The sequence below is a fragment of the Talaromyces marneffei genome, chromosome 2, assembly GCF_009556855.1.
Source record: "Talaromyces marneffei chromosome 2, complete sequence".
Lineage (NCBI taxonomy): Eukaryota > Fungi > Ascomycota > Eurotiomycetes > Eurotiales > Trichocomaceae > Talaromyces > Talaromyces marneffei.
Window position 1 is genome coordinate 2,080,480 of NC_072349.1, and position 20,765 is coordinate 2,101,244.

Below are 20,765 nucleotides of genomic sequence, written 5' to 3' on the forward strand. Positions count from 1 at the left end.
GAAGCAATCTGGTGCGAAGTCAGTGGTAGGTAAAGCCCATCGATGCGAACACCTTTATGATATTCTCTCCGACATGAACTCCTGACTCCACATTCTCCTGATCGAAACCAGCCACAGACCATAAGTGATCTAGATCTACACACGGATCGAAAGTTGCTTCTTGCATGCCAAGCTTGACGACTGCCGAAATAGAAGCCGTCCCTTATTTTGGTGGTCTATCTAGTTGCCTCTTCTGGGAGTCTTATGATGGGGTAGATGTCATGTCTAAAGGATGTAAGATAGACACCCTTTGCCACGGCTGCATACCAACGCTGACCATCACGCGGCCATTGCGATTGATCAGCGCTCATCCCTCAACTTTCAACTTGGGTTCAGACGAAGAAGCAAAGGTCGAAGAGCTATCGCCAATTGTGTGTTGCACCAGAGCGGATGACCAATTTCCGAAGGACGGGAGCTCGCATGCAGCTGTCAAACATCAAACCATCTCCCCTGCTCTGTTGCTCTGGTCGAGGAGAGGACAGATCCACATCTGTGCTGCGCCGGTTGCATGTGAGGTGCCAAACGGAACAAAGGATGCGATATACCCGTTGCATCCTTATTCTTTGTCCCTGGGTCTAGACAAACACGGTCTTCGAGACAGAATTGACTAACGATTCATGTGGAAAAGAAAAGTAGTAAGAAAGGCAGAAGCATGGATCAGGTGATTAAGATGACTGGTTAGCTATGAAGGTGCAAGGGTAGCGCCTGCTGCGATAGCCACCACATTACATCACATCACGTGTTGGACTGAATAGGCAAGAATCAGCTTCACTCTGCTTGAGTTGCAGATGAAAAATCTCTGCACGTTTGCTGTTTGTTGCGGAGCATAAGACCTGTCGAGCGCATGCCATCATATGTGTATATGGATATATATAGATATACATGTGATATGAACGATATCTCCATGTAGGCACTGGGAGAGAAATGAAATCTCAAGGCGAAACCGTGGCAACAATCCAACATTGAAAGGGTCAGTTGCACACTATGTAAGGTCATATATCACATTATTTTCTATGGCATCCTGGATATTCATGTTTACCAAGGTATGTATCATTGTCTAATCTATTTGCAGATACGTATACCAATATCAAAGCACATCAAATGACCGGCCGTTTGTATGGCACGAATGACCCGTCTATCATTTCTCCTCGCATCTCTCAAAATCATGACTGCAGCGTATCTCTAATCTCAATCTCCACCTTGCTCCCTTGACTCCAAGACTTGAATTGCACACTTCTCAAGTCCTTCACAATCCAATCCGCTCCCGCATCCTTGAGCTGCTGGATAGTATGCGTTGTCTCAAGAGCAAGGACCTTGAACCCAGCGGCTTTACCAGCCTTGATACCGGACGGAGCATCCTCGACGACCAGCATATTGGTTGAGTCCGACGGGAATCCCACATCACTGCTGAGCTTTGATCGACCGAGTTGGTAGCATTGCGGGTCGGGTTTACCTTGTAGCACGTCCTCAGCAACGACAAGGTTCTTGGGGTGTGCTAGCTTGAGCACTTCGAGCCAGCCGGTAATCAATGCTCGAGTTCCGGATGTGACTACTGCCCAGGGAACGTTGGCGTCGACTAGTTGTTTGAGAAGATTCCGTGCACCAGGTATTTCAGTAGCATCTTGGCCGTACTTTCGTGGCAGAGCACCTTCAATTGCGCTGACGACTTTTTTTTTCCCCTCGCTGTTAGAATATCCAGGATGCTGATGGGCAGGCAGGGATAATTAACTTACACTCCCAATTGGCTTTGCTCTCGTCGTATAGAGCTAGGGTATCAATACTTCTCCTTCCGTGGGAGGTGGCAAGGATTGCTTCTGGGTCTACACCCAATTCTTCGCCAAGTCTATATATATATATCCGAGCGATGAGAAAGAATCCTTGATGACATATATATTTGTATACACTTATATGTGCATATGTACAGGGGTTATACTAACTCGTGCCAATGTTTGACGATAGCTATCACAATCAGCAATTAGAAATTTGAACATCAATTGAAATGCCCAATAATCTCAGGAGCTCCAATAGTTCTCGAACTTCTTTACATACCAGCCGTAGAGTCAATTATAGTCCCGTCAAAGTCGAACAGGAGACCATCAAACGACAAGACCTGTGCAGGTCCCGTATACGATCCGTGAGCTGTAGTAGCCATGTTGCAAGATCAAACAAATATTCCGTACAATTATCAACTGAAGATTCTACGGAGTAGAGGGGACAGATTGATGCCCCTCGTCCTCTCCGAGACATCGGGATATCGGCGATAGGATGTTCCTTATCTTAGCGTGGATGAAATCTTGGCGCTCCACAATTGGATAATTTGGTTGATTTGACCCAAGAAAAAAAAATCACGTTCTGTGATAAGAGAGTGTTGACCTCTCTTCACCTCACCCGTTCAATATTTTCTGATATAGAGAAGTCTTATATCTCAAAATGGTGAAGTTAGGTATGTTGAGCTTTTAATCCGTGTTTTTGTTGAGTACCAGTCGAAACTGATTTTCGCAGGTAAAAAGTCCAAGCGGACACCCGTCCGACTGCGACACAAGATTGAAAAGGCCGGCGCAGCAAAGCAAAGGAAAGCAAGAAAACAAGCGAAGAAGGTTTGTCTCTAGCCAAAGAAAACATCAATCTTTTATAAGAGATGCCATTGCTAATCGGAACCGATCTAGGATCCGACATGGCGCTCAAAGATCAAGAAAGATCCCGGCATTCCCAACCTGTTCCCTTTCAAAGACAAGATCCTAGCGGAAATTGAAGAAAAGAAGCGACAAAAGCAAGAAGAACAACTACGTATCCGTGAAGAAGCTCGCGAGCGTCGCAAAGCCGAAAAGAAAGCTGCCGGAATCGAGACTGCGGATGACGAGGACGACGAGATCAATGATGATATTGACATCGAGGATGATGATGAGGATGAGGATATTGATGGAATGGACGAAGATGGAGATGACTCGAACCCCATGGCTGCCTTACTTGCCTCTGCGCGCGCAAGAGCTGCTGAATATGAAGAAAATGAGGATGAGATGAGTGAAGACTACGACGACGATGACGAAGATCGTATGGATCAAGACGGCGAAGAGGGAGGAATTTCCCTATCACAGGGCGATATCCCCACTATCGCATCACAGGTTGCATCAAAAGAAAGCTCGCGACGAGCATTCGACAAGGTCTTCAAACAGGTCGCGCAAGCAGCAGACGTGATTCTATACGTGCTCGATGCGCGAGACCCAGAGGGCACCCGATCGAAGGACGTCGAACGCGAGATTATGGCAGCTGAGGGAGGCTCAAAGCGCCTGATCCTCATTCTGAACAAGATCGACCTCGTCCCCCCCGCAGTGCTCAAAGGCTGGTTGATCCATCTCCGACGATATTTCCCGACTCTCCCTCTCAAGGCCTCCAATGGTGCACCCAACGCACACAGCTTCGATCACAAACAGTTGACGGTAAAAGGTACATCCGAGACTCTATTCAAAGCGCTCAAGTCATATTCGCAAACATCTCAATTGAAACGAGCCATCTCCGTCGGTGTCATCGGATACCCCAACGTCGGAAAATCGTCCGTTATCAACGCGCTCACAGCCCGTCTCAACCGAGGACGCAGCAATGCCTGCCCTACGGGCGCCGAAGCGGGCGTGACTACCAGTCTTCGAGAGGTCAAGTTGGATAGCAAGTTGAAACTCATCGATTCCCCCGGTATCGTCTTCCCGAATAGCCACAAAGCATCTTCGAAGAAGAAGAGAGAGAACGACGAAGCTCGTTTGGTCTTATTGAATGCCGTTCCTCCTAAACAAATCACCGATCCCATTCCCGCCGTCAACCTCCTTCTCAAACGCCTTTCGGCTACCAACGAGACCTTGTTCCAGAAAATGCTCGGTCTCTATGGTATCAATTCATTGTTCCCGATGAACGGCGGAGATACGACGACCGATTTCTTGATCCAGGTGGCTCGCAACCGCGGCCGACTTGGTAAAGGTGGTGTGCCCAACATAGCAAGTGCAGCGATGGCTGTTATTACTGATTGGCGCGATGGAAGAATCCAAGGTTGGCTTGAACCGCCCGTGTTGGCCGTTGCAGGTGTCAACACTCCAGCCTCTTCTGATGCTGCAACTGCAGGAGACAATGGCCCTGCCGCAGACGTGAAAGAAATTGTCACAGAATGGGCCAAGGAGTTCAACATCGAAGGACTCTGGGGCAATGGTGAGAGCGACGAGTAAATCAAAACTGTCTTCAGTATCTTAAGTGTGGGTAATTTGATGATGGGAAAAAACTCGGCGTATGTGGTGTTTTGATATCATTTCATGTTAAAATGGATATACATGTCGTTTTGGGACAGATAAATAGATTTCAAAAAGCTTTGCCCTTTTGCTCCCAATGCTATAGATATATCATTAAACAAACGTAATCTAAAATGACCTATCAATGAAACCCTGAAATAAAAAACTCCCCCCAAACGTAAACTCATTAGCCAAATCCTCGTAGCTGTGCTGCCGGCCCATTATCGTCGTCTTCGCTACCACTGTCATCATCATAATCTGCGTGCATCTTTCCATCCAAATCCTCAACTCGATCGAGATTATCCGCCTCTTGAGTCTCTTCCTCTTCATCTTCCTCCTCAGCTTCCTCGTCCTCTTCTTCCTCTTCTTCTTCGGGTTCAGCTTCCTCCTCTTCTTCAGTCTCATCTTCATCCACCTCCGTCTCATCCGGCGAATGTTTTTCGTTTCCGGCACTATCTCGTTTTATACGTTTATTCCCCTTGATCACAGACGTCGTCGATGATCTTGGTACGTCTTTCTTCTCTCCACCCGCCGCAGGCACGGCTCCTGCTTCATCTCCATCTTTGATTTCCGCCTGCGTCCCCGATGTTGTAGTGGTAGTAGCAGCTTTCCTATCCTTCTGGGCCTTCTTCTTATCCGCCAAGGCCGCGGTATGTGCATCCAATTCGCGCTCGAGTTGGGGGCGTAGCGAGTCGAATTCAAGTTCTGACAGGGCATTCAAAACGTCTGAGGGGGCAAGGGTGCGTTTGAGGGTCGCTTCGTTTGCACTTTCACAATCCAGTTAGTCAGTCTGGCCAATTTTTTCTTTTTTTTTTTTTTTTTGCCTTGGCTATTGTAATTGCGAAAGGACATACTGGGACGATAAATACGAGATAAATACCGTGGCGGCCTTTTGAATAGCCAACAATGCATCCTTTTGGATCGCTGTATCGGGCGGCAGGACGCTTTTAGCGAGTCGTTGCGTAACTGCTCGTGGAAGGAGAAGGTCCTGTAGTTTTTTTCGAGTCTCTTGTCAGTATACCACGCCTACTTGGTAACTTGCCAAAGGGGCAGCAATACCTCCACGCTGACACCCTCCGATTGAGCTTTGGCCTGTTGCTCTGTCATTTGTGAATTTGCTGCAGCAGCTGCAGCTGCAGTTGTAGGACTGCTGATGTCGTCATTGTCCGTCGGTGGTATCGCGGATGTCGATTTTCGTGGTGGCATCGTTGCCGACGACGCGCGTTTCGTGTGTACTCGAGATGGATATCTGTAATGTTGTCGGCCAGAGCTGTAAGAGGAAGAATAAAACTAATGAAGTTTCATAAAGAGTGCCCAGTGCACTATGTAGTATCGAATTGCTTTATGACAGTTTAGACAATGTCATGCCATGTCAAAAGTAAAAGTGGTGTCAAGCAAGATGGACAAAGTAAGTTTGACGCGGTAGTGGCGCGGCGGCATAATATTTTAGATAACATGGATAAAAATGCGAGCACGAGAAAGCTGAAGCTCTGTGTATTACTCCCTGTTTGGTACACAAATTATATGTAAAGAGGAAGAAATTAGAATAAGGTGATATCAATACCACGTTAACTCTACTTTCTCTAGAGTAAAATGCAACGAGCGACAATCAATTCTTCCGCGCCTCAGGCATCCACCTCTGCTCTACTTGTACAAGTTGCGCTCAACGATATAAGAAACGAAAAAAAGGCAAGAAAAAAAATATTGAATTGCAAAGGTAGCCGATAACAGATATTAGGTATGAATCATAGAAATATGACTCTCAAGTTCAAACCCCCAACCATCATAAAACTCCATTAAGCCCTTGGGCAGAAATATGCAGGCCCCAGCATGTAACCGTATGAACCATCGCCCCTAAAAGACGCCTTGAATAACCCAGATTGTTCTAAAACTCAAAGGTAGTCCCTGATGTTGTGTGTACATCGACTATTAATAACGCCGCCGTATGCGATTGCAGGATGGCTCTATTCTGGCATCACCAAACTATCATGCTTGAATAAACATCCACCACTATTGAGGAATATCAAGAGAAATGTGGAAGAGGAAAAAGCGCAATGGCAAATGATCAATTCAGGAGCATCACCATATCTTTCGGTACATCCTTGGGAGATATAGTCTCCAGAGGAGGTTTCGCATCAGCATGTTTGACGAGACCTGGGAAAAGGATGTTCTCGTGTAGAGTATTCATGGCCTTTCCATTCTTTGCGCCCTTTGCACCCTTGGTGACTGTAAAGGACTTGGTGATCTTCGCTGTTTGTTCTTTGGTAGACCGCGCCGCCTTCTTGGGCGCACTTGCTGCAGGTTTTTTGACTGCCAGCTTCTTCTTATTGTTAGGCTTGCTGGCAGCCAGAACGTCCATAAGATTCTTCCCTTTGCTTGCAGGATTAGCGAGTGGCTGTTTCGGGTTCTTATGTGGAAGCTCGGTACCGCTCTCATCATTGTTCGAAATTGGCGTAAGAATTCCAGCATCTGTTTTTCTGACTTTCTTTGGTGTATGAACCACAACAGAGACAGAGTGTTCCCTCTTAGGCCGTTCAAAGTCAAAGTCATTGTATTCATCAAATACCTGAGGGGTGTTATCGTCCCACTGCTTGAGTCCAGCTAATCGTGCTACTTCCTCGCAATTTCCCTTGACAACCAAATCCCAACAGTCTTCAAACTCCTTTCCAACGGGGGGCTCGTTGTTAATCCACATGGCAATGCCTTTGGGCTTGCTACGGACAACCTTGCACAAGCTCTTGACAAGACGTCGCACGCCAGGTATTTTGAGACTGGTTCCAACAACAATCACAGTATCTGGACGGGAGCGAATGTCCGAATTCATCACGGCCGCAATCGCTTCCTCATCTGGGTTGTGTTCATTGTACAGTACAATGCGCGGGCGCATCTTGCCTACGCCATGGCTACGCTGACCTGTAGTCGTGCGCAATTCATCTGTTTCGGTGCAGGCAGGACAAGCAGGAGCTTCGGGGCCGTCAAAAAGGTTTGGATCGAATTCGGCAAGATGACGACACTTTTGGCAGACCATCTTATCAAGGCTGCCATGAAGCTGGATGCAAGTCGGCCAGGGAGCCTTCGGAGGCAGAGGTACCTGGGTTATCAAGGGCTGTAATGACGTCTCAATACAGTCAATATTTTGAGTATAGAGACGCGACAAGCGGTTGTCCTTGGCCATTCTGGCCAGCATGTGGTGAAAGGCTGTGGGTTTTGTATCGGCAGCTTCCTTGGAGAGTGTCCGCACCATCTCATGGAAGGAAGCAGTGAGAGAATCATCGCGATAGACAGCGGCATCGAATAGGAGTTTGCCCGATGATTTCAGGTTGTGTTTCTTTTGAACGGATTTGAAGAGACCATCCGATGAGCGGAAGTCGGGGACTGTCAAGTGTTAGCGGCAAGCGACCAATATGGTAAAAAAAAAAAAAAAGAGCAAATAATAGACTTACTTCCAGCAGAGGTGGAGATGCCAGCGCCAGCAATAACAATAATCTTGCGTTGGTTTCGTAGGGTTTTGGTGAGCAGGTTGATCTGGGGCAGCTGGTCGGCATAGGGAAGCCTTTCCGAATTGGTCAAGTCCAGATGTTGCGTCGAACGCGGCGGTGGACCCACGCGCCTTTTTTTCTTGGCGGGCTCGTCTTGGCTCGACGTAGTTCGGGCGCGCTCCTCCTCCTGCGTTGGCGGTGGTGTTGGATAGCACTCTGGTGGCGGCTGAGGAGAGTCAGGAGGCGAGCTCAAATCAGAAATACCTGAAGAGTCCGAGATGTAGCTGTAATCAGATGACTCGTGGTCCATGGCCATGGATAGAGTGGGAAGGCTGGAAGTGTCGGCCATGGTCGTCATCCTGGGAGGGAGAGAAGGAGAGGGAAGGCAGAAAAGACACTTCACTCCCTTTTTCTCCTGTTGTAGGCGAGAAAACTCGTAAACGTGTGGAATTTATGGAATTTTCACAGCAGCATTGGGTATAGAACAGATATCGCAAAAGTAATTCGGCGTGTTGGCGTTAATAAAAAACGCAGCAATGGATGTCGTGGGAGAAGAAGAGGAGAGAATTGATGTGGACGGGTGGGAAGGAGAAGAGTTGTGAGAGCGACAACAAGGGAAGGAACGAGCGTGAAGATAAAAAGCTGGGCCGTTTGGCTTTCCCGGGGGCGGCTGCACGAACTGCGAAACGGTGGTGGGAATTGCTAGTGTGTGACTGTGGGTGGTTCGGATGAGATCCTGGGAAGAGCAGGGCCGATGATCTAATAGAAATTTCTTAACTTCTTGGGGACAATTTGTTTATTTTGACCCGCTGCAGACTAACAGGCAAGAAGACTGACTGACTGACGGACTGACAACAGGCCAAGTCAAGGTCAAGGCCGACAGATGGAACGTCGCTCTCTTCCCGAAACTGCTTAGGCGGGGAACTCTTCTCTACGTAACATTGAATGGAAGACAGCCTACGTGTTCCGAGGAAAGCGCTCGTACTCTGGTCATATGCAGGGTGTCAATACGTAGCATGTAAGTTAAGAAAGCAATGCTTGATATCAAGATGAATGAACAACATTGAAGCTCCTTCTGGAATGCATTGCAGTCAATGCGAGCCAATAGCCAGCAGAATTTTCCCGCTGTTTTGGGCGATGTTGTGTGGTCTGTTGCAGGCGCGGTTCCTCCATCGTGCAGCACTAGTGGTAACCGTCATACCATAGTCATAGAAGACTATTACTCTACGAGTTCTAGAGTCTGGATGAATACGGAGCTGATACTCGCATGAAAGTACAGAGATAGCCAATTGGTCATTAAATAGAATATCTCCTTATTCCTGCTGCCCTCAATATTCCACTGACAGCTGCTTCTCTGGTGACAATGGCACAAAGAGGTGTTGAACATGGTATTGGTCGCGTATTCGCAGCGTATCGCCGTATTGTCTATTCGGTTGGCGGGGATACGGGCAGGGCCTTGGCGGCCATAAGTCACGTGCAGCCCCATCTGCATGTGTCTACTGTAGCGCCTTGGCCCCGATAGGTATAGCGGCTTTGGAGCCTCGAACAATCCGACTGTTTGCCGATGAGCTCTTTCTTTGCCTGGCATGGTCTGGGCTGGCACCTTCCGTTCCTGACTGAATACTTACATACATCTTCTCCACCTGAATTGCATCAAATTGGATACAAGCCATCTACAGAACAGCTCGCCCCTCAGCTGGTTGACACTCCCGTGCTTTGTTTCCCCGTGTTCGGGGATATCAGGCCGGGCACTGCTTCGCTGACACAACATTGGAGCTTCGGGGATAGTTACGACGCTCTCAAAGAGACGTTGCCAGTCCCGAAAAGCTTAGCTATTTGCCTATTTATTCTCAAGATAGACAAATGCTCATTCACACCATTAATGCCCTCAGAAGTGCGGGCATGCGAATTTTGCTCTAAACTAAGTTCGCCTTGATTATATCTATATGATATTGTGATCCCAGGCGTTCGTTGTCCTAGTCCTTGCTCGTTGGATACAGTGTCATGCCTTTGATCATGGAAGAGGGTCTCGACGTGGATGATCTTTTCGGAGATCCTAACTCCCTGGACCTGGGACTGCCAACCGCCCAACCAACAAAGGGATTGGCGCAGCGTCTTGATGAGATGCGTCTATTGGGATGCTGCCGGTGAGTTGAACTGCCCCAATTGAGGGACAGTATTATCGACCAGCTACTAATGACAAAACAGGAAAATCGCGTGGTCAAGATTGGGATGTATTGCATACATCTCCCAGGATGGTCTCCAAGTGATAGTCCGCCATCTCGCATGTAGTCCCACCGATGGGAAATGGGCATTGACTGAAGAGTACCCGCAAAATCAAATTGCGCAACTCCATCTTGGTCAACAGCTGCTTCACCTTTGTTGGAATGAGACCGGCTCTGACCTGGCTGTGCTCGATGCCTCGGGGCGCATATCCATTTTGTCGATTCCAGCGGCTTTGAATAATCTCGGTATCAGCCGACAGACTGTGGTTGACCCTCCCGATGACGGTGCTCAAGTCGTTGGGATGATGTGGATGAACTCGAATCGTGCCGTGCGTGCTTTCTTTTTCCTCGAAATTATCAGGCGATCTCTAGCTAACTCAAAATAATAGGTGCATGCATTCCACCAAGCTGCAAAAGTGAACGGAAGATGGAACTATTCTCCTTACCGACGTAAGCCCATTGGGCCATTCCATCCGGCCGGCAAACCGGCGCTTATTTGCTTTACAAGAAATGGAATCATGAGGTTGCTATATCAGAACCCTGACCAAAGATGGGTAGAGGTCTCTGCTGAATTAAAGACGACAAATCAATCCGACCGTATCCTTACTCATGCAGCCTGTCTACCTTCCCCAAGTATGTACCATAATAGGGCTTATCTTATTTCTTATACTCTTGTTGTTGTTGGTGCCCTTGATACTAACTTGCTCCGACAGACGGTATTCTAGTTGCTACTCACTCGCTTTCAGAAAGGCTTAGTCTTTACAGGGTACAGATTATGTGGAATCCACCGCAATGGGATCAGGCACAACAGAGGCAGGCCTCTGGAGTCACGCCCTTCCCGGTGCCTTCCATCCGCATAATTAACTGCAAGACTGAAACCCCTGGAAGAGTTTTCAGCTTCAATAAAGATCAAACTGATGATCTGCAGAATATAGCTCCCAATCAGAGCTTTTTGTACCAGCTCACAAACCTAGAGCTCGTTTCAGGACAATTTGATAATACCGGGGCTACGACATCGCCTCCATGTATATTGGCTGTTTACTCAAGCCCGTATAACAGTGCGGCCCACGATCCGCAACAACAAGAGCCACCTGCGTCAGTCATGGTGAGGTGGCAACTAGAAACTTCTACATTGAACCTTCATCCAATCTTTGAGGAATCACTATCAAAAAAGACCAACGGGCAACAAAGGGTAAATGACTCCTTACACAGATGTTAACTGTTTTGGTACTAATAGTAGCAGACAAAACTAGAGATTCGACGCATGGAAGACATTCACTTCGACAAGCACGTAGTCTCTATCGATCAAATCGAGTTCGGATGCGTCCTAGCGATAACACATGACGACAGTTCGGTCTCATTTTTCGACCCCAAAAGCATGTCTCAGTTTACTGAAGGCGGCGATATCAACGCAGTGACTAGCATAGCTCAAGCCGGCTTCCGTTTTCCTTCTGATACGCCAGGTCTGTTCGGGACCATGTATTCATCAATGGGTTTGACTTCTGACGTTGACTAGGCTTGAATATTTGCTTTTCACCCAATAGCTGTCTCGCGGTGGTTCTTGATACGGATTGGCAAGCCCAGCTAAGAATATCCGATTATAATTTTGAGCCTGAAGGTGATCTACACGACGGTATGCGCTTTTATAGCATCTTATCACAGCTCGCATCGAGTACGAAGCTAATTCCTCGGGGCAGGCAAGAATTCAATCGGAATCGTAGCGTTAGCCCTGACCTTCTCGCGTGGGTGCGCCATTGAATATAATACAGATGATCTGATAATGACAATATCTCGTCATTTGTCTACTGGTAAGTCTTTCTCATATGGCCCGAATTTCCATCACATACTAAACTACATAGATGCACAAAACGTCTTCGTCAATGAAGTGTATCGAGCTTTGCCCATCAATTGCAATTTCTCCATGGAACAGGACAAGCCTATGCAGCATCCATATGTCCCTCGCTGTCTAAGCCTTCAAGCTGCTCTCGGTTTTCAGAACTTCCAGACGCCTCGTGGCCTGCCGTCATCCGTGCCTTGGGCCGTCCTTCATCTACGCCACGCATCCCTACTATTTGCCTTTTTCTTTCAATATAGCAAACAACCGAAGGAGAACGAGACATTGGATCATGGTGCGTGTTCACCGCACGCGTTTTAAAATGTTGGCGTACTGACTTTTACTATAGATGTCTTACAAATGGTATATGGTAATACAAAGTGGGCGTTGGATTTCACACAATATCTCTTGAACGACTTATTTTCTCTTGCCAAGGAGTTCGAGCCCATTCTTGATGACCAAGAGGCACTTGCACAGAAGGGTGAGTTTGGATATATCGCTCTTTTGATCGAAGACTGACTAACGAACAAAAGTCAAAACGACATCTTCTTTATCTTTGACCCTTGTTCTGGCAAGTATGTCCCGAGCATTTCTACATCTGGTTTGTAGGGGTCTACGGGGCGTACATACCAGTAGCATAGCGTCTCCTTTTGCAGGGGACGGTCGTGCATATAGTAAAGAACTATATGCACTCATTGACAGTGCCCCTGTCCGGTTCAATGTGTACGAGAAGTTTCTAAATAGTGTCGAATCCGCCATTAAAAACGCCTACCAAAGAGCAGGATTTGGAGACGACGAGCGCCGGACGCCAGAGAAGGATATTTTGGTCAACTCGCGCATCCCTGCAGTTATGATCCCTGTTATTGTCAGCTTGTTTAAACAGACAATTCCCGCAATCCGGACAGAGGTTGATCAGATGTCCATTTACCTCACCGACTATAGTTGGTTGGGATTTTGCCACGACCGTCGAACGGAGCATTATCGTCAAACACGACAGGTTGACATCGTGAAAAAGGTTCCATTGCGAGGGTTTGACTTGAGCAACGGCATCATCGAGCCGAACGTTACGAGTAATGGAAATAAGGCAGGCTCCTCATCGCGAAGACGTTGTGTGCGTTGCTGTGAGATCACAGGTGATCCTTCCTCACCGCGCTCCATGTTATATTTCCAGCTGACGTTGCGTTTGCAACTCATTCGGAACTGTCTCTGTGGTGGAATGTGGACGTGCGAGGATGGACCGCCTACAACGGCAGGGACAGCAATGGCAACACATAAACAAGTTGGTTGATAGATGACTACTTTGGTAATGAACCTGTAAATAGTAACTACTATGAATGAAAAATGAATTATTATTTCATCCTTGCGATAATGAATGCGACTCGTCCTTCTCCAGCGTTATCCTGGAATAAATACCTCGTACGAGAATCTTATACAAGATGGACTTTTTAGAAGGTTGATAATGAAGTTCTCATTTCATTATTGATAGGAATGGATAATGTTTTAAAAAATTTCATGTCCATTTCTTCTCATTTTTGATTTTTTGGCTCCGCGCATTCCTAGAACCAATTATCATAAGAATGATGATATTCCCATTTCCATGCACCCCTTTATCAAAAACGCAAGTACAAACACATCATATTTTCATTTAAGCCTGTAGATTCGAACGAGGTCAGCATCGCCATGTTGCAGTTTTATTGGTGGTGGTGGTGGGCATACCTTAACAGCAAACTTCCTCTGGGGAAAGTGGATGCTCTTCTTGCGCTGCTTCTCTGTGATAAGGGAAGCCTCGTTCTTGGTGAGTCGTCGGCGGATGGCACGAGTCTGCTTTGATCGGAGGTCGAGGGGGAGGTACTTCTTGCCCTTGTAGAAGAGGCGGAGCTGGGCGCGCTGGTTGGCCTTGATGACGGTCAAGATGCGAGCAATGGACTTGCGGAGGTCATGGCTGTTCAACTCAGTCAGTATTTCGTATTTTCCATAGTTGTTGTGCTTGTTGTGTGGGTTTGATGGCGTTCGCCCGTTCTATCGTCTGTATGCAATTCGATTTTTGTCTGTCCGCGTTTCACATTGCTGTCCTCTCGTATCACTTCATGACGCATGTCGAATATATTTTCGATCATTCCCGAAAAAACCTGATATATCCTCTCTCTTTCTCATATTCGAACCATTGTCACTCGCTCGGCTTGCATAACATCGGATAGAAGGGCGAACTCATCGGGGGAAAAAAATTGCTGTTTATCGACTCTGGAATTTTGCAGGAAAAAACGTACATCCGGTTGAGCTTGGAAGAAGCCCCCTGAGAGATCTTCTGGACACGAAGCTGGCCGAGCTCAGTCTTCAACTCATCGAGCTGCTTGGTGAGGTCGTCCTTGCTCTTTCCCCAGAGCTGAGCAGTCTTAACCTTGGCGCTCGACTGTTTTTCATCGAAAAGACACAAGTCAGTACATTTCGCAAATCAATCGACAGCAAAAAATCTGTTCTGGCCGAAAAATTCATAGGTTCACATACCATTTTGGCTGCTTCGAGTCGTTTGTCGTGAGTTTGTCGAGTTGAGAGATTGGAGATGTCGAGTCGTCAATCAATTTTGGGCTGGTTGTGGGACTAGGGTTTTTCGCGAGTTTGACTGTGCGACTAGCCTGATCGGGCCGACTGCCGGCGGGAAGATCACGTGAGCAGTCGTCGTGGCTTGTGACCCATCCTTGCCGAATCGGGACTTAGTCTAGACCGCTTCAAGTTTAACCTGTCTATTGCCGTCCGACTCTGTGTTTGAGCATTCGACTTGATCATGGTAATGCGGCTGCCTCGGAAGACATGATAGATATTGACGTTACGATTGCCTTGTTTAATGACCTTGTTTCCTTGAGACGACGAATTCAACACCGACCTGCCTTCTACACGTACGAATAGTTCTACCATGGCTACATCTACCGGCGGAGGATGGGCCCAGTTACGCCAACAGGCTAGGTCACTCGAGACTCAGGTACTGCTTGCTCACTGCTCACTGCTCACTCCCTTTTGATGATACTCGGAGTACTAATATGATCATTATGTATAGACCGAGGCCCTTTTCCACACATATTCCCAATATGCATCAATGTCACAATTGCCCCCTAAACCCTCAGAGGAGGAGCAACGGATCGAGAGTCAAATCCAGAGTCTCCTCGAAAAGGTATTTACTCAACCACTCGAGAACTCAAGCCTTGGTGTGGCATATCTAACACTTTCCAGCGTGAATCATTAATCGGCCAACTCACCCGCCTACTCGACTCCGAAGCCACCCTCACCTCCTCAGCCCTCAAACAAAACAATCTCGCCCGCCACCGGGAAGTCCTATCAGAACACCGCCGCGAACTAAACCGCCTCTCGTCCAGCATCTCCGAAGCCCGTGACCGAGCAAATCTTCTCTCAAACGTACGCTCCGACATCGACGCCTACCGATCTTCCAATCCCCATGCCGCAGAGGCCGAGTACATGCTCGAAGAGCGCGGGCGCATCGACAATAGCCATAACATGATGGACCGAGTTCTCTCGCAGGCATATGCTGTCAATGAGAGCTTTGGTCTGCAACGCGAGACTCTGGCCAGCATTAATCGGCGTATCGTCGGTGCTGCAGGACAGATCCCTGGAGTCAATTCTTTGATCGGTAAAATCGGTGCTAAGCGGAGACGGGACGGTATTATTCTCGGCTGTTTTATCGGATTTTGTTTTATGATGTTGTTGCTTTTCAGGTAGATGATCTCTATCTGATTGACTCTTGAGCTGGCTCTGGAGGTCCTGTGATGTTTCTTTACTTCATCCTCTCTATAATCACTGTCTGGAAAGATAGATATATAATCTTTTGCATGGGTTGGCGTTGATGGATTTCTTTATTATGTTCTGTCGAGCGAACCTCTTTGATTCGGGATCACTGTGTTGGAAAATATGTCTATTGTACATATAAGATATAATTACATATCTCGGCGCTTCATGACCTTTGCGCATTGTGAACAGAGTGGAGAGTATCAGTCGTCTCCTATTCCTTCGCTGTCATCACTATTCTTCGCTTCACTGGCGATGTGGTAGATGCGCCGCTAATATCATCCGCGCGCTTTTTCTTCTCCTCAATCAACCTCAAAAGCCCTGCATTCAGGGAATCCCTCTCTGATGGTTCTGCAGAGCCGCTGCCCGCCCAACGAATATGACCGTAATCATCCAGCAGATAGACATATCCAACTTTGCTATTGAGCATTCCAATAGCTTGCTTAATCGAGTCCGTCATGCCTTTCTGCACGAGAAAGTACTTATCATGCTGGTCCCTGGGCATCTTTCGTCGCATATTACCCATGAATAGACGGATCAGCCATGCCTTTAGCCTGTTCTCCTCTATATTGATCTCGACTCTTTGGGTTGTAGACGGATTGGCCTCGAGCGTTTCATATAGCTGTGGATTGTTTTGCCGTTTTGTGAACGTCGCTACTTGTTGTTCTGCCCATAGGCTAGAGAATAGACTCACAACCGAGATCTTGCCTTTTATGATATTCGTTGTATCTTGCGGTTTTTTTGGTGATTCTAGCGTTACTCCGTAGAGGTTCGGGAAGAAGAGGGCCTTGTCATGTTTGAATAATCGCGGATTCGACCGGAATGTTTTGCCCTCGTTGTATTTCAGGTTTGTCCATTCTCGAAAATATGGTTTTGCCAGATGCGTCGTCCTGTAATGATTGAAAACAAGAGGTCAGCTAGATCTGACAATATTATTGGGTCAAATCTTCGGACTCACAATTCTTTCCGGCGCTGGAGATGCTTCTGCCAATCCACGAAATCATCACGTCGCTCACTCAATGACCGGTGATCAAGCCCCGTATTCTGTCCTGGCAATGGCGGATATGGAAGGCCAATTGGCCGGTCGAGTTCGATGGGCTGCACATTGTCTGGTTGTTCTTTCGGCGAAGGTTTAGCGCTGGCTGTGCTCTTGTGCCGCACCGAGGTCCATACCGCCTGTGTCTGACAGCGGAGACAGCGGGCGTCTCTGAGTACGGAGAGGAATCGCGACTCAACTGCGAGCATCATGACTTGTGACACCTTGCTGTTGCCTGTAGACTCTAGAGAGCTCTCTCTTTAGTATTGGATGTCGAAAATTGACCGTTGCGGCCTACGCACGGGCCGATTCTGGTTGGCCGGAGATGCAGCACTTGCAGTAGTCACAGTTCCCCATAGCTTGTCCAATCACGGCTCAGTTTGTAGCTCCACCAGGGGATACCAAACGAAAGAGCTCCCCTGTCGCCTGCCTTTCATTTGCTACCACTCCGTGTTATTGCCCGTTTTAAACGTTATCCTAAAGCATCTTTTACCTCTACCTTTAGGCAACATCTCACATGGCTTCCACTTCTGCCCCTCACAGAAACTGCCTGGTGCGTAAGAGCCATGCGCAAAGACCCAGTGATGACCGGACTAGGCATAAATAAGGACGACTTCTTCCGGGACCTGGATAGTCTGGGCTATGTCAGTGACGATGCTCGGGATGCTCAGAATGTCACTGAATTTGCAGGTCTTATAAGACGAACCAATACTGCTCCTACGCAATCAACGAAATCGTCGGCTGAGCCTGAAAAGGACGATATATCGGCTCCTGCATCCTTGAAAAGGCACTCATCTATGGTTACAGCATCTGTCGCCAAGAAATCGTCCATGAGTACCAGCAACACGCTCGGAAAGCAGAGTGAGAATGCTGTAAAACGCCAAGCAGAATCTGTTCAGTCTGAGCAGCCCAAAGGACGCAAGAAGCGCCGGACGCAGTCCGTCCAGATTATACCAGAAACAAATCAGATTTTCAAAGGCCTGACGTTCTTCTTTGTGCCCAACAATGACATTTCTCCTGCTCGAAGACTCCGCATTCAACGATCTCAGGAATACGGGGCGTCATGGGCTCAGACCTGGTCTTCGGATGTTACCCATGTAATTGTGGACAAGGGTCTGGACTACAGGGAAATGCTCAAAGTACTTACTCCAGAACAGCTTTCTGTAAGCGCCTTCAAAGAAACAAGTGTTCTATCTATTGATTTACTGATGATAGATATCTCAGGCAAACATAGCTATAGTCAACCAGGATTATGTCTCCGACTGTCTCGTATTCAAGTCAGTCCTCCTCGTCACTCAGCTCCGGTTTCGGGTGGATGGCACACCGACAACTTCAGGAACCGATACTGCAGCTCCGGCTCAAGCTAATTCTATACCTACTACAAATCCAAACAGTTCCTTGAACGTGAAAGAATCTAGACGAAAAAATCGACGTTCGATGACTCCCTGTCGAAGCGAAGATACTCCTATAGGCAATCCGGCACCGGTGACTGTCCATCAAGATACAGATTCAGCTTCGCCCAATCAAGCGGAACAATGGACGCCGGATCTTTTGGACGAACTGATGCTCAAAGTCAAAGCCGCTGGTCAATTGGTAAGCTCAAACAACATTTGCGGGCAATCGGGTCTCCCCAACTAACATATACAAGCCCTTAGATGAACCTGATGATGACGCAGCTCTCGATGTCACATTTGAACCTGGTTCGGGAGCGGAAACCTCAGATGAAGCTATAACCACCCCCAACGACAAAGTTCCAAACTGGCAGAAGAACTTCGCTTGCATGCAGAAGCACGATGGCAACAGTTCTAACAATAACCCTAACGCCAAAACAATTGAAATCCTGCAGAAGATGGCCGATTATTACGATAGAACTGCGGATACCTGGCGCACGATGGCATATCGAAAAGCAATAGCTGCATTACGAAAACAAAAGGCCAAAATCTGTACCAAGGCGGAAGCTCTCGCTATTCCTGGTATTGGGCAGCGGCTTGCGGATAAAATTGAAGAGATCGTCTCTACTGACCGCCTGCATCGTCTGGAGAATATCAACTGGACTCCAGAAGACAAAGCATTGCAGTTGTTCCTTGGTGTTTACGGCGCAGGATTCGCACAGGCATCTAAGTGGGTAGCTAAGGGTTATAGATCTCTTGAAGACCTGAAGAACAAGGCTGAGTTGACCACCAATCAAAAAATTGGGGTGGAACGATATAATGACTTCCAACAACGTATTCCGCGGGCGGAAGTTGCTAAACACGGAGAGAGCGTTCGTGAGGCAGTTCATGCCATAGACCCAGATATGGAGGTCATGGTCACTGGTTCTTACCGTCGCGGTGCTGCAGACTGTGGAGATATTGATATTCTGATTACAAAGACAAACGGCACCATAGAATATATACGTACTCTGATGATGGATAATGTCGTGCCAGAACTCACAAAGAAAGGATTCCTCAAAGCCAGCCTGGCTACGACATCGCGCGGAGACGGGTCGAAATGGCATGGAGCTTCTGCCCTTCCTGGTACCGATCTGTGGCGCAGAATTGATCTGCTATTTGTCCCGGGAAATGAAATAGGCGCATCTTTACTATACTTTACTGGCAACGACATCTTCAATAGGAGTGTGCGGCTCTTAGCCAGAAAGAAAGGAATGCGACTGAATCAGCACGGTCTGTACAAGGATGTACTTCGAGGACCTAATCAGGCGAAGCTCACTGACGGTACTCTACTTGAAGGCCGGGATGAGAAGCGAATCCTTGAGATTCTTGGTGTGCCATGGAGGCCACCACAGCATCGTAATTGTTGAGATGTGTGAAGCCTAGCTACGAATGGACCCTGTGGATAGCTTCAGACTGGCAGGTTGTGTACTTCTAGTTATTATTGATCAGATAGGTTATTAAGTCAGAGTGCCCTCCATGTCCATTCCTGTATGAATCGAATCTCTAGATGTCAGATTCAGACATCGGAATGCCTTCTGTTCGTTATAGCCAGGTTCTACAATAAGAATCAGAAGGAGACTGTTTGAACCTAGTGATCCAAAAACCTGCGTTTACACGCATATCTGTGCACTTACATATTAAAGCGCAGCATCGCTGAAACAGAGTGTATTTTTCAACATCAAAGAATCCTTTATTATCTATGTTTCATAAACTGGGAATAGCACCAATTCTTTGTGTGATACGGCCGTACGAAGACCTCCGCGCAGGCATAAATATGCCTACATTCCCCCCTAGATATCCTAGAAATCAGTTTCTATCCGTTGTACATATCTAGGTGGTAGGCTCCAATTTGCAAACGAAACGCCAAACAACAATATATCAATCACATGACAGATGGAGCCTATATAGCCACCAGGCGTACTTACCAAACGCGCTCGTTTGCTGCTATCCTCCTCTTTTTTACCTTATTACGACAAGCTGCTGTGGGACTCAGAAGCGCTTTGAAGGAACTGCCTAGTAGCCATCCAAATCTCCCACGCCTCATTGTCGCTTTCGACGAAGTCGAGAGCCTGCTCTCTGAAGCTGAATACACCAGCCGTTATATTGCTTTGAACAGAATACTCGGTTGCATCTCCAAGGGAAATCCATTCTGGTATCTGTTTATATCTACCGAACGCAAAATCGATCACTTCTTGCGACCAGATTCAGTCTCACTTTGCTTTAATAACCTATCTGATCAATAATGATTAGAAGTACTCTCCATATTCGTATGAACAATACTTAACCTTGTATGAGGATAGCGATAAAGAGGCCTTCTGTTCGTTATAGCCGGATTCTACTATAAGAATCAGAAATAAGGAGAGTTTCTATCCATGGTACATATCTAGTTGTAGGCTCCAATCTTCAAACGAAACGCCAAACAACAACATATCAATCACATCACAACTTCAAGGCAGCCAGCTGGAGCCTATATAGCCACCGGGCGTACCGGGCGCATCAATTGTTGCCAAATGCGGTCGATTGCTACTATCCTCCTCTTTTTTCCCTTCTCTCTCTCCCTCTCTCCCTCCCTCCCTCCCCCTCTATCTCCTTCCAAAGTTCTTTAATCCTCCTCTTCAAGATCTTTACGTCTTCCCACTTTCTCATCTCATTTCAG

The 20,765-nt window shown here is 47.4% G+C and overlaps 9 protein-coding genes across 9 annotated transcripts; 4 read left to right on the forward strand and 5 right to left on the reverse strand.

The window, feature by feature from the left end:
* Positions 1-1,202: 1,202 nt before the first annotated feature.
* On the reverse strand, positions 1,203-2,191 carry EYB26_003108 (uncharacterized protein; the record flags this gene model as incomplete). The annotated part of the gene is made up of 4 exons (XM_054262411.1): positions 1,203-1,705; positions 1,773-1,882; positions 1,977-1,998; positions 2,089-2,191. 4 exons carry the CDS (start codon positions 2,189-2,191, stop codon positions 1,203-1,205), a joined length of 738 nt encoding a protein of 245 aa, XP_054118386.1.
* Positions 2,192-2,469: 278 nt separating this feature from the next.
* On the forward strand, positions 2,470-4,247 carry EYB26_003109 (uncharacterized protein; the record flags this gene model as incomplete). Its single annotated transcript, XM_054262412.1, has 3 exons — positions 2,470-2,482; positions 2,542-2,636; positions 2,706-4,247. 3 exons carry the CDS (start codon positions 2,470-2,472, stop codon positions 4,245-4,247), a joined length of 1,650 nt encoding a protein of 549 aa, XP_054118387.1.
* A 247-nt stretch (positions 4,248-4,494) lies between these two features.
* EYB26_003110 (uncharacterized protein) lies at positions 4,495-5,513 on the reverse strand (the record flags this gene model as incomplete). The annotated part of the gene is made up of 3 exons (XM_054262413.1): positions 4,495-5,074; positions 5,162-5,295; positions 5,367-5,513. The coding sequence occupies 3 exons, from the start codon at positions 5,511-5,513 to the stop codon at positions 4,495-4,497; spliced, it is 861 nt and encodes a 286-aa protein (XP_054118388.1).
* An 859-nt stretch (positions 5,514-6,372) lies between these two features.
* Positions 6,373-8,135, reverse strand: EYB26_003111 (uncharacterized protein; the record flags this gene model as incomplete). The annotated part of the gene is made up of 2 exons (XM_054262414.1): positions 6,373-7,682; positions 7,751-8,135. The coding sequence occupies 2 exons, from the start codon at positions 8,133-8,135 to the stop codon at positions 6,373-6,375; spliced, it is 1,695 nt and encodes a 564-aa protein (XP_054118389.1).
* Positions 8,136-9,802: 1,667 nt separating this feature from the next.
* Positions 9,803-13,133, forward strand: EYB26_003112 (uncharacterized protein; the record flags this gene model as incomplete). Its single annotated transcript, XM_054262415.1, has 10 exons — positions 9,803-9,933; positions 9,995-10,340; positions 10,401-10,644; positions 10,725-11,203; positions 11,255-11,474; positions 11,528-11,644; positions 11,709-11,819; positions 11,871-12,140; positions 12,195-12,326; positions 12,379-13,133. 10 exons carry the CDS (start codon positions 9,803-9,805, stop codon positions 13,131-13,133), a joined length of 2,805 nt encoding a protein of 934 aa, XP_054118390.1.
* A 357-nt stretch (positions 13,134-13,490) lies between these two features.
* On the reverse strand, positions 13,491-14,353 carry EYB26_003113 (uncharacterized protein; the record flags this gene model as incomplete). Its single annotated transcript, XM_054262416.1, has 4 exons — positions 13,491-13,496; positions 13,562-13,787; positions 14,113-14,255; positions 14,351-14,353. The coding sequence occupies 4 exons, from the start codon at positions 14,351-14,353 to the stop codon at positions 13,491-13,493; spliced, it is 378 nt and encodes a 125-aa protein (XP_054118391.1).
* Positions 14,354-14,756: 403 nt separating this feature from the next.
* Positions 14,757-15,574, forward strand: EYB26_003114 (uncharacterized protein; the record flags this gene model as incomplete). Its single annotated transcript, XM_054262417.1, has 3 exons — positions 14,757-14,822; positions 14,898-15,011; positions 15,071-15,574. The coding sequence occupies 3 exons, from the start codon at positions 14,757-14,759 to the stop codon at positions 15,572-15,574; spliced, it is 684 nt and encodes a 227-aa protein (XP_054118392.1).
* A 280-nt stretch (positions 15,575-15,854) lies between these two features.
* On the reverse strand, positions 15,855-16,888 carry EYB26_003115 (uncharacterized protein; the record flags this gene model as incomplete). The annotated part of the gene is made up of 2 exons (XM_054262418.1): positions 15,855-16,530; positions 16,599-16,888. The coding sequence occupies 2 exons, from the start codon at positions 16,886-16,888 to the stop codon at positions 15,855-15,857; spliced, it is 966 nt and encodes a 321-aa protein (XP_054118393.1).
* A 354-nt stretch (positions 16,889-17,242) lies between these two features.
* Positions 17,243-19,476, forward strand: EYB26_003116 (uncharacterized protein; the record flags this gene model as incomplete). The annotated part of the gene is made up of 3 exons (XM_054262419.1): positions 17,243-17,839; positions 17,901-18,269; positions 18,325-19,476. 3 exons carry the CDS (start codon positions 17,243-17,245, stop codon positions 19,474-19,476), a joined length of 2,118 nt encoding a protein of 705 aa, XP_054118394.1.
* Between the last annotated feature and the right edge of the window lie 1,289 nt (positions 19,477-20,765).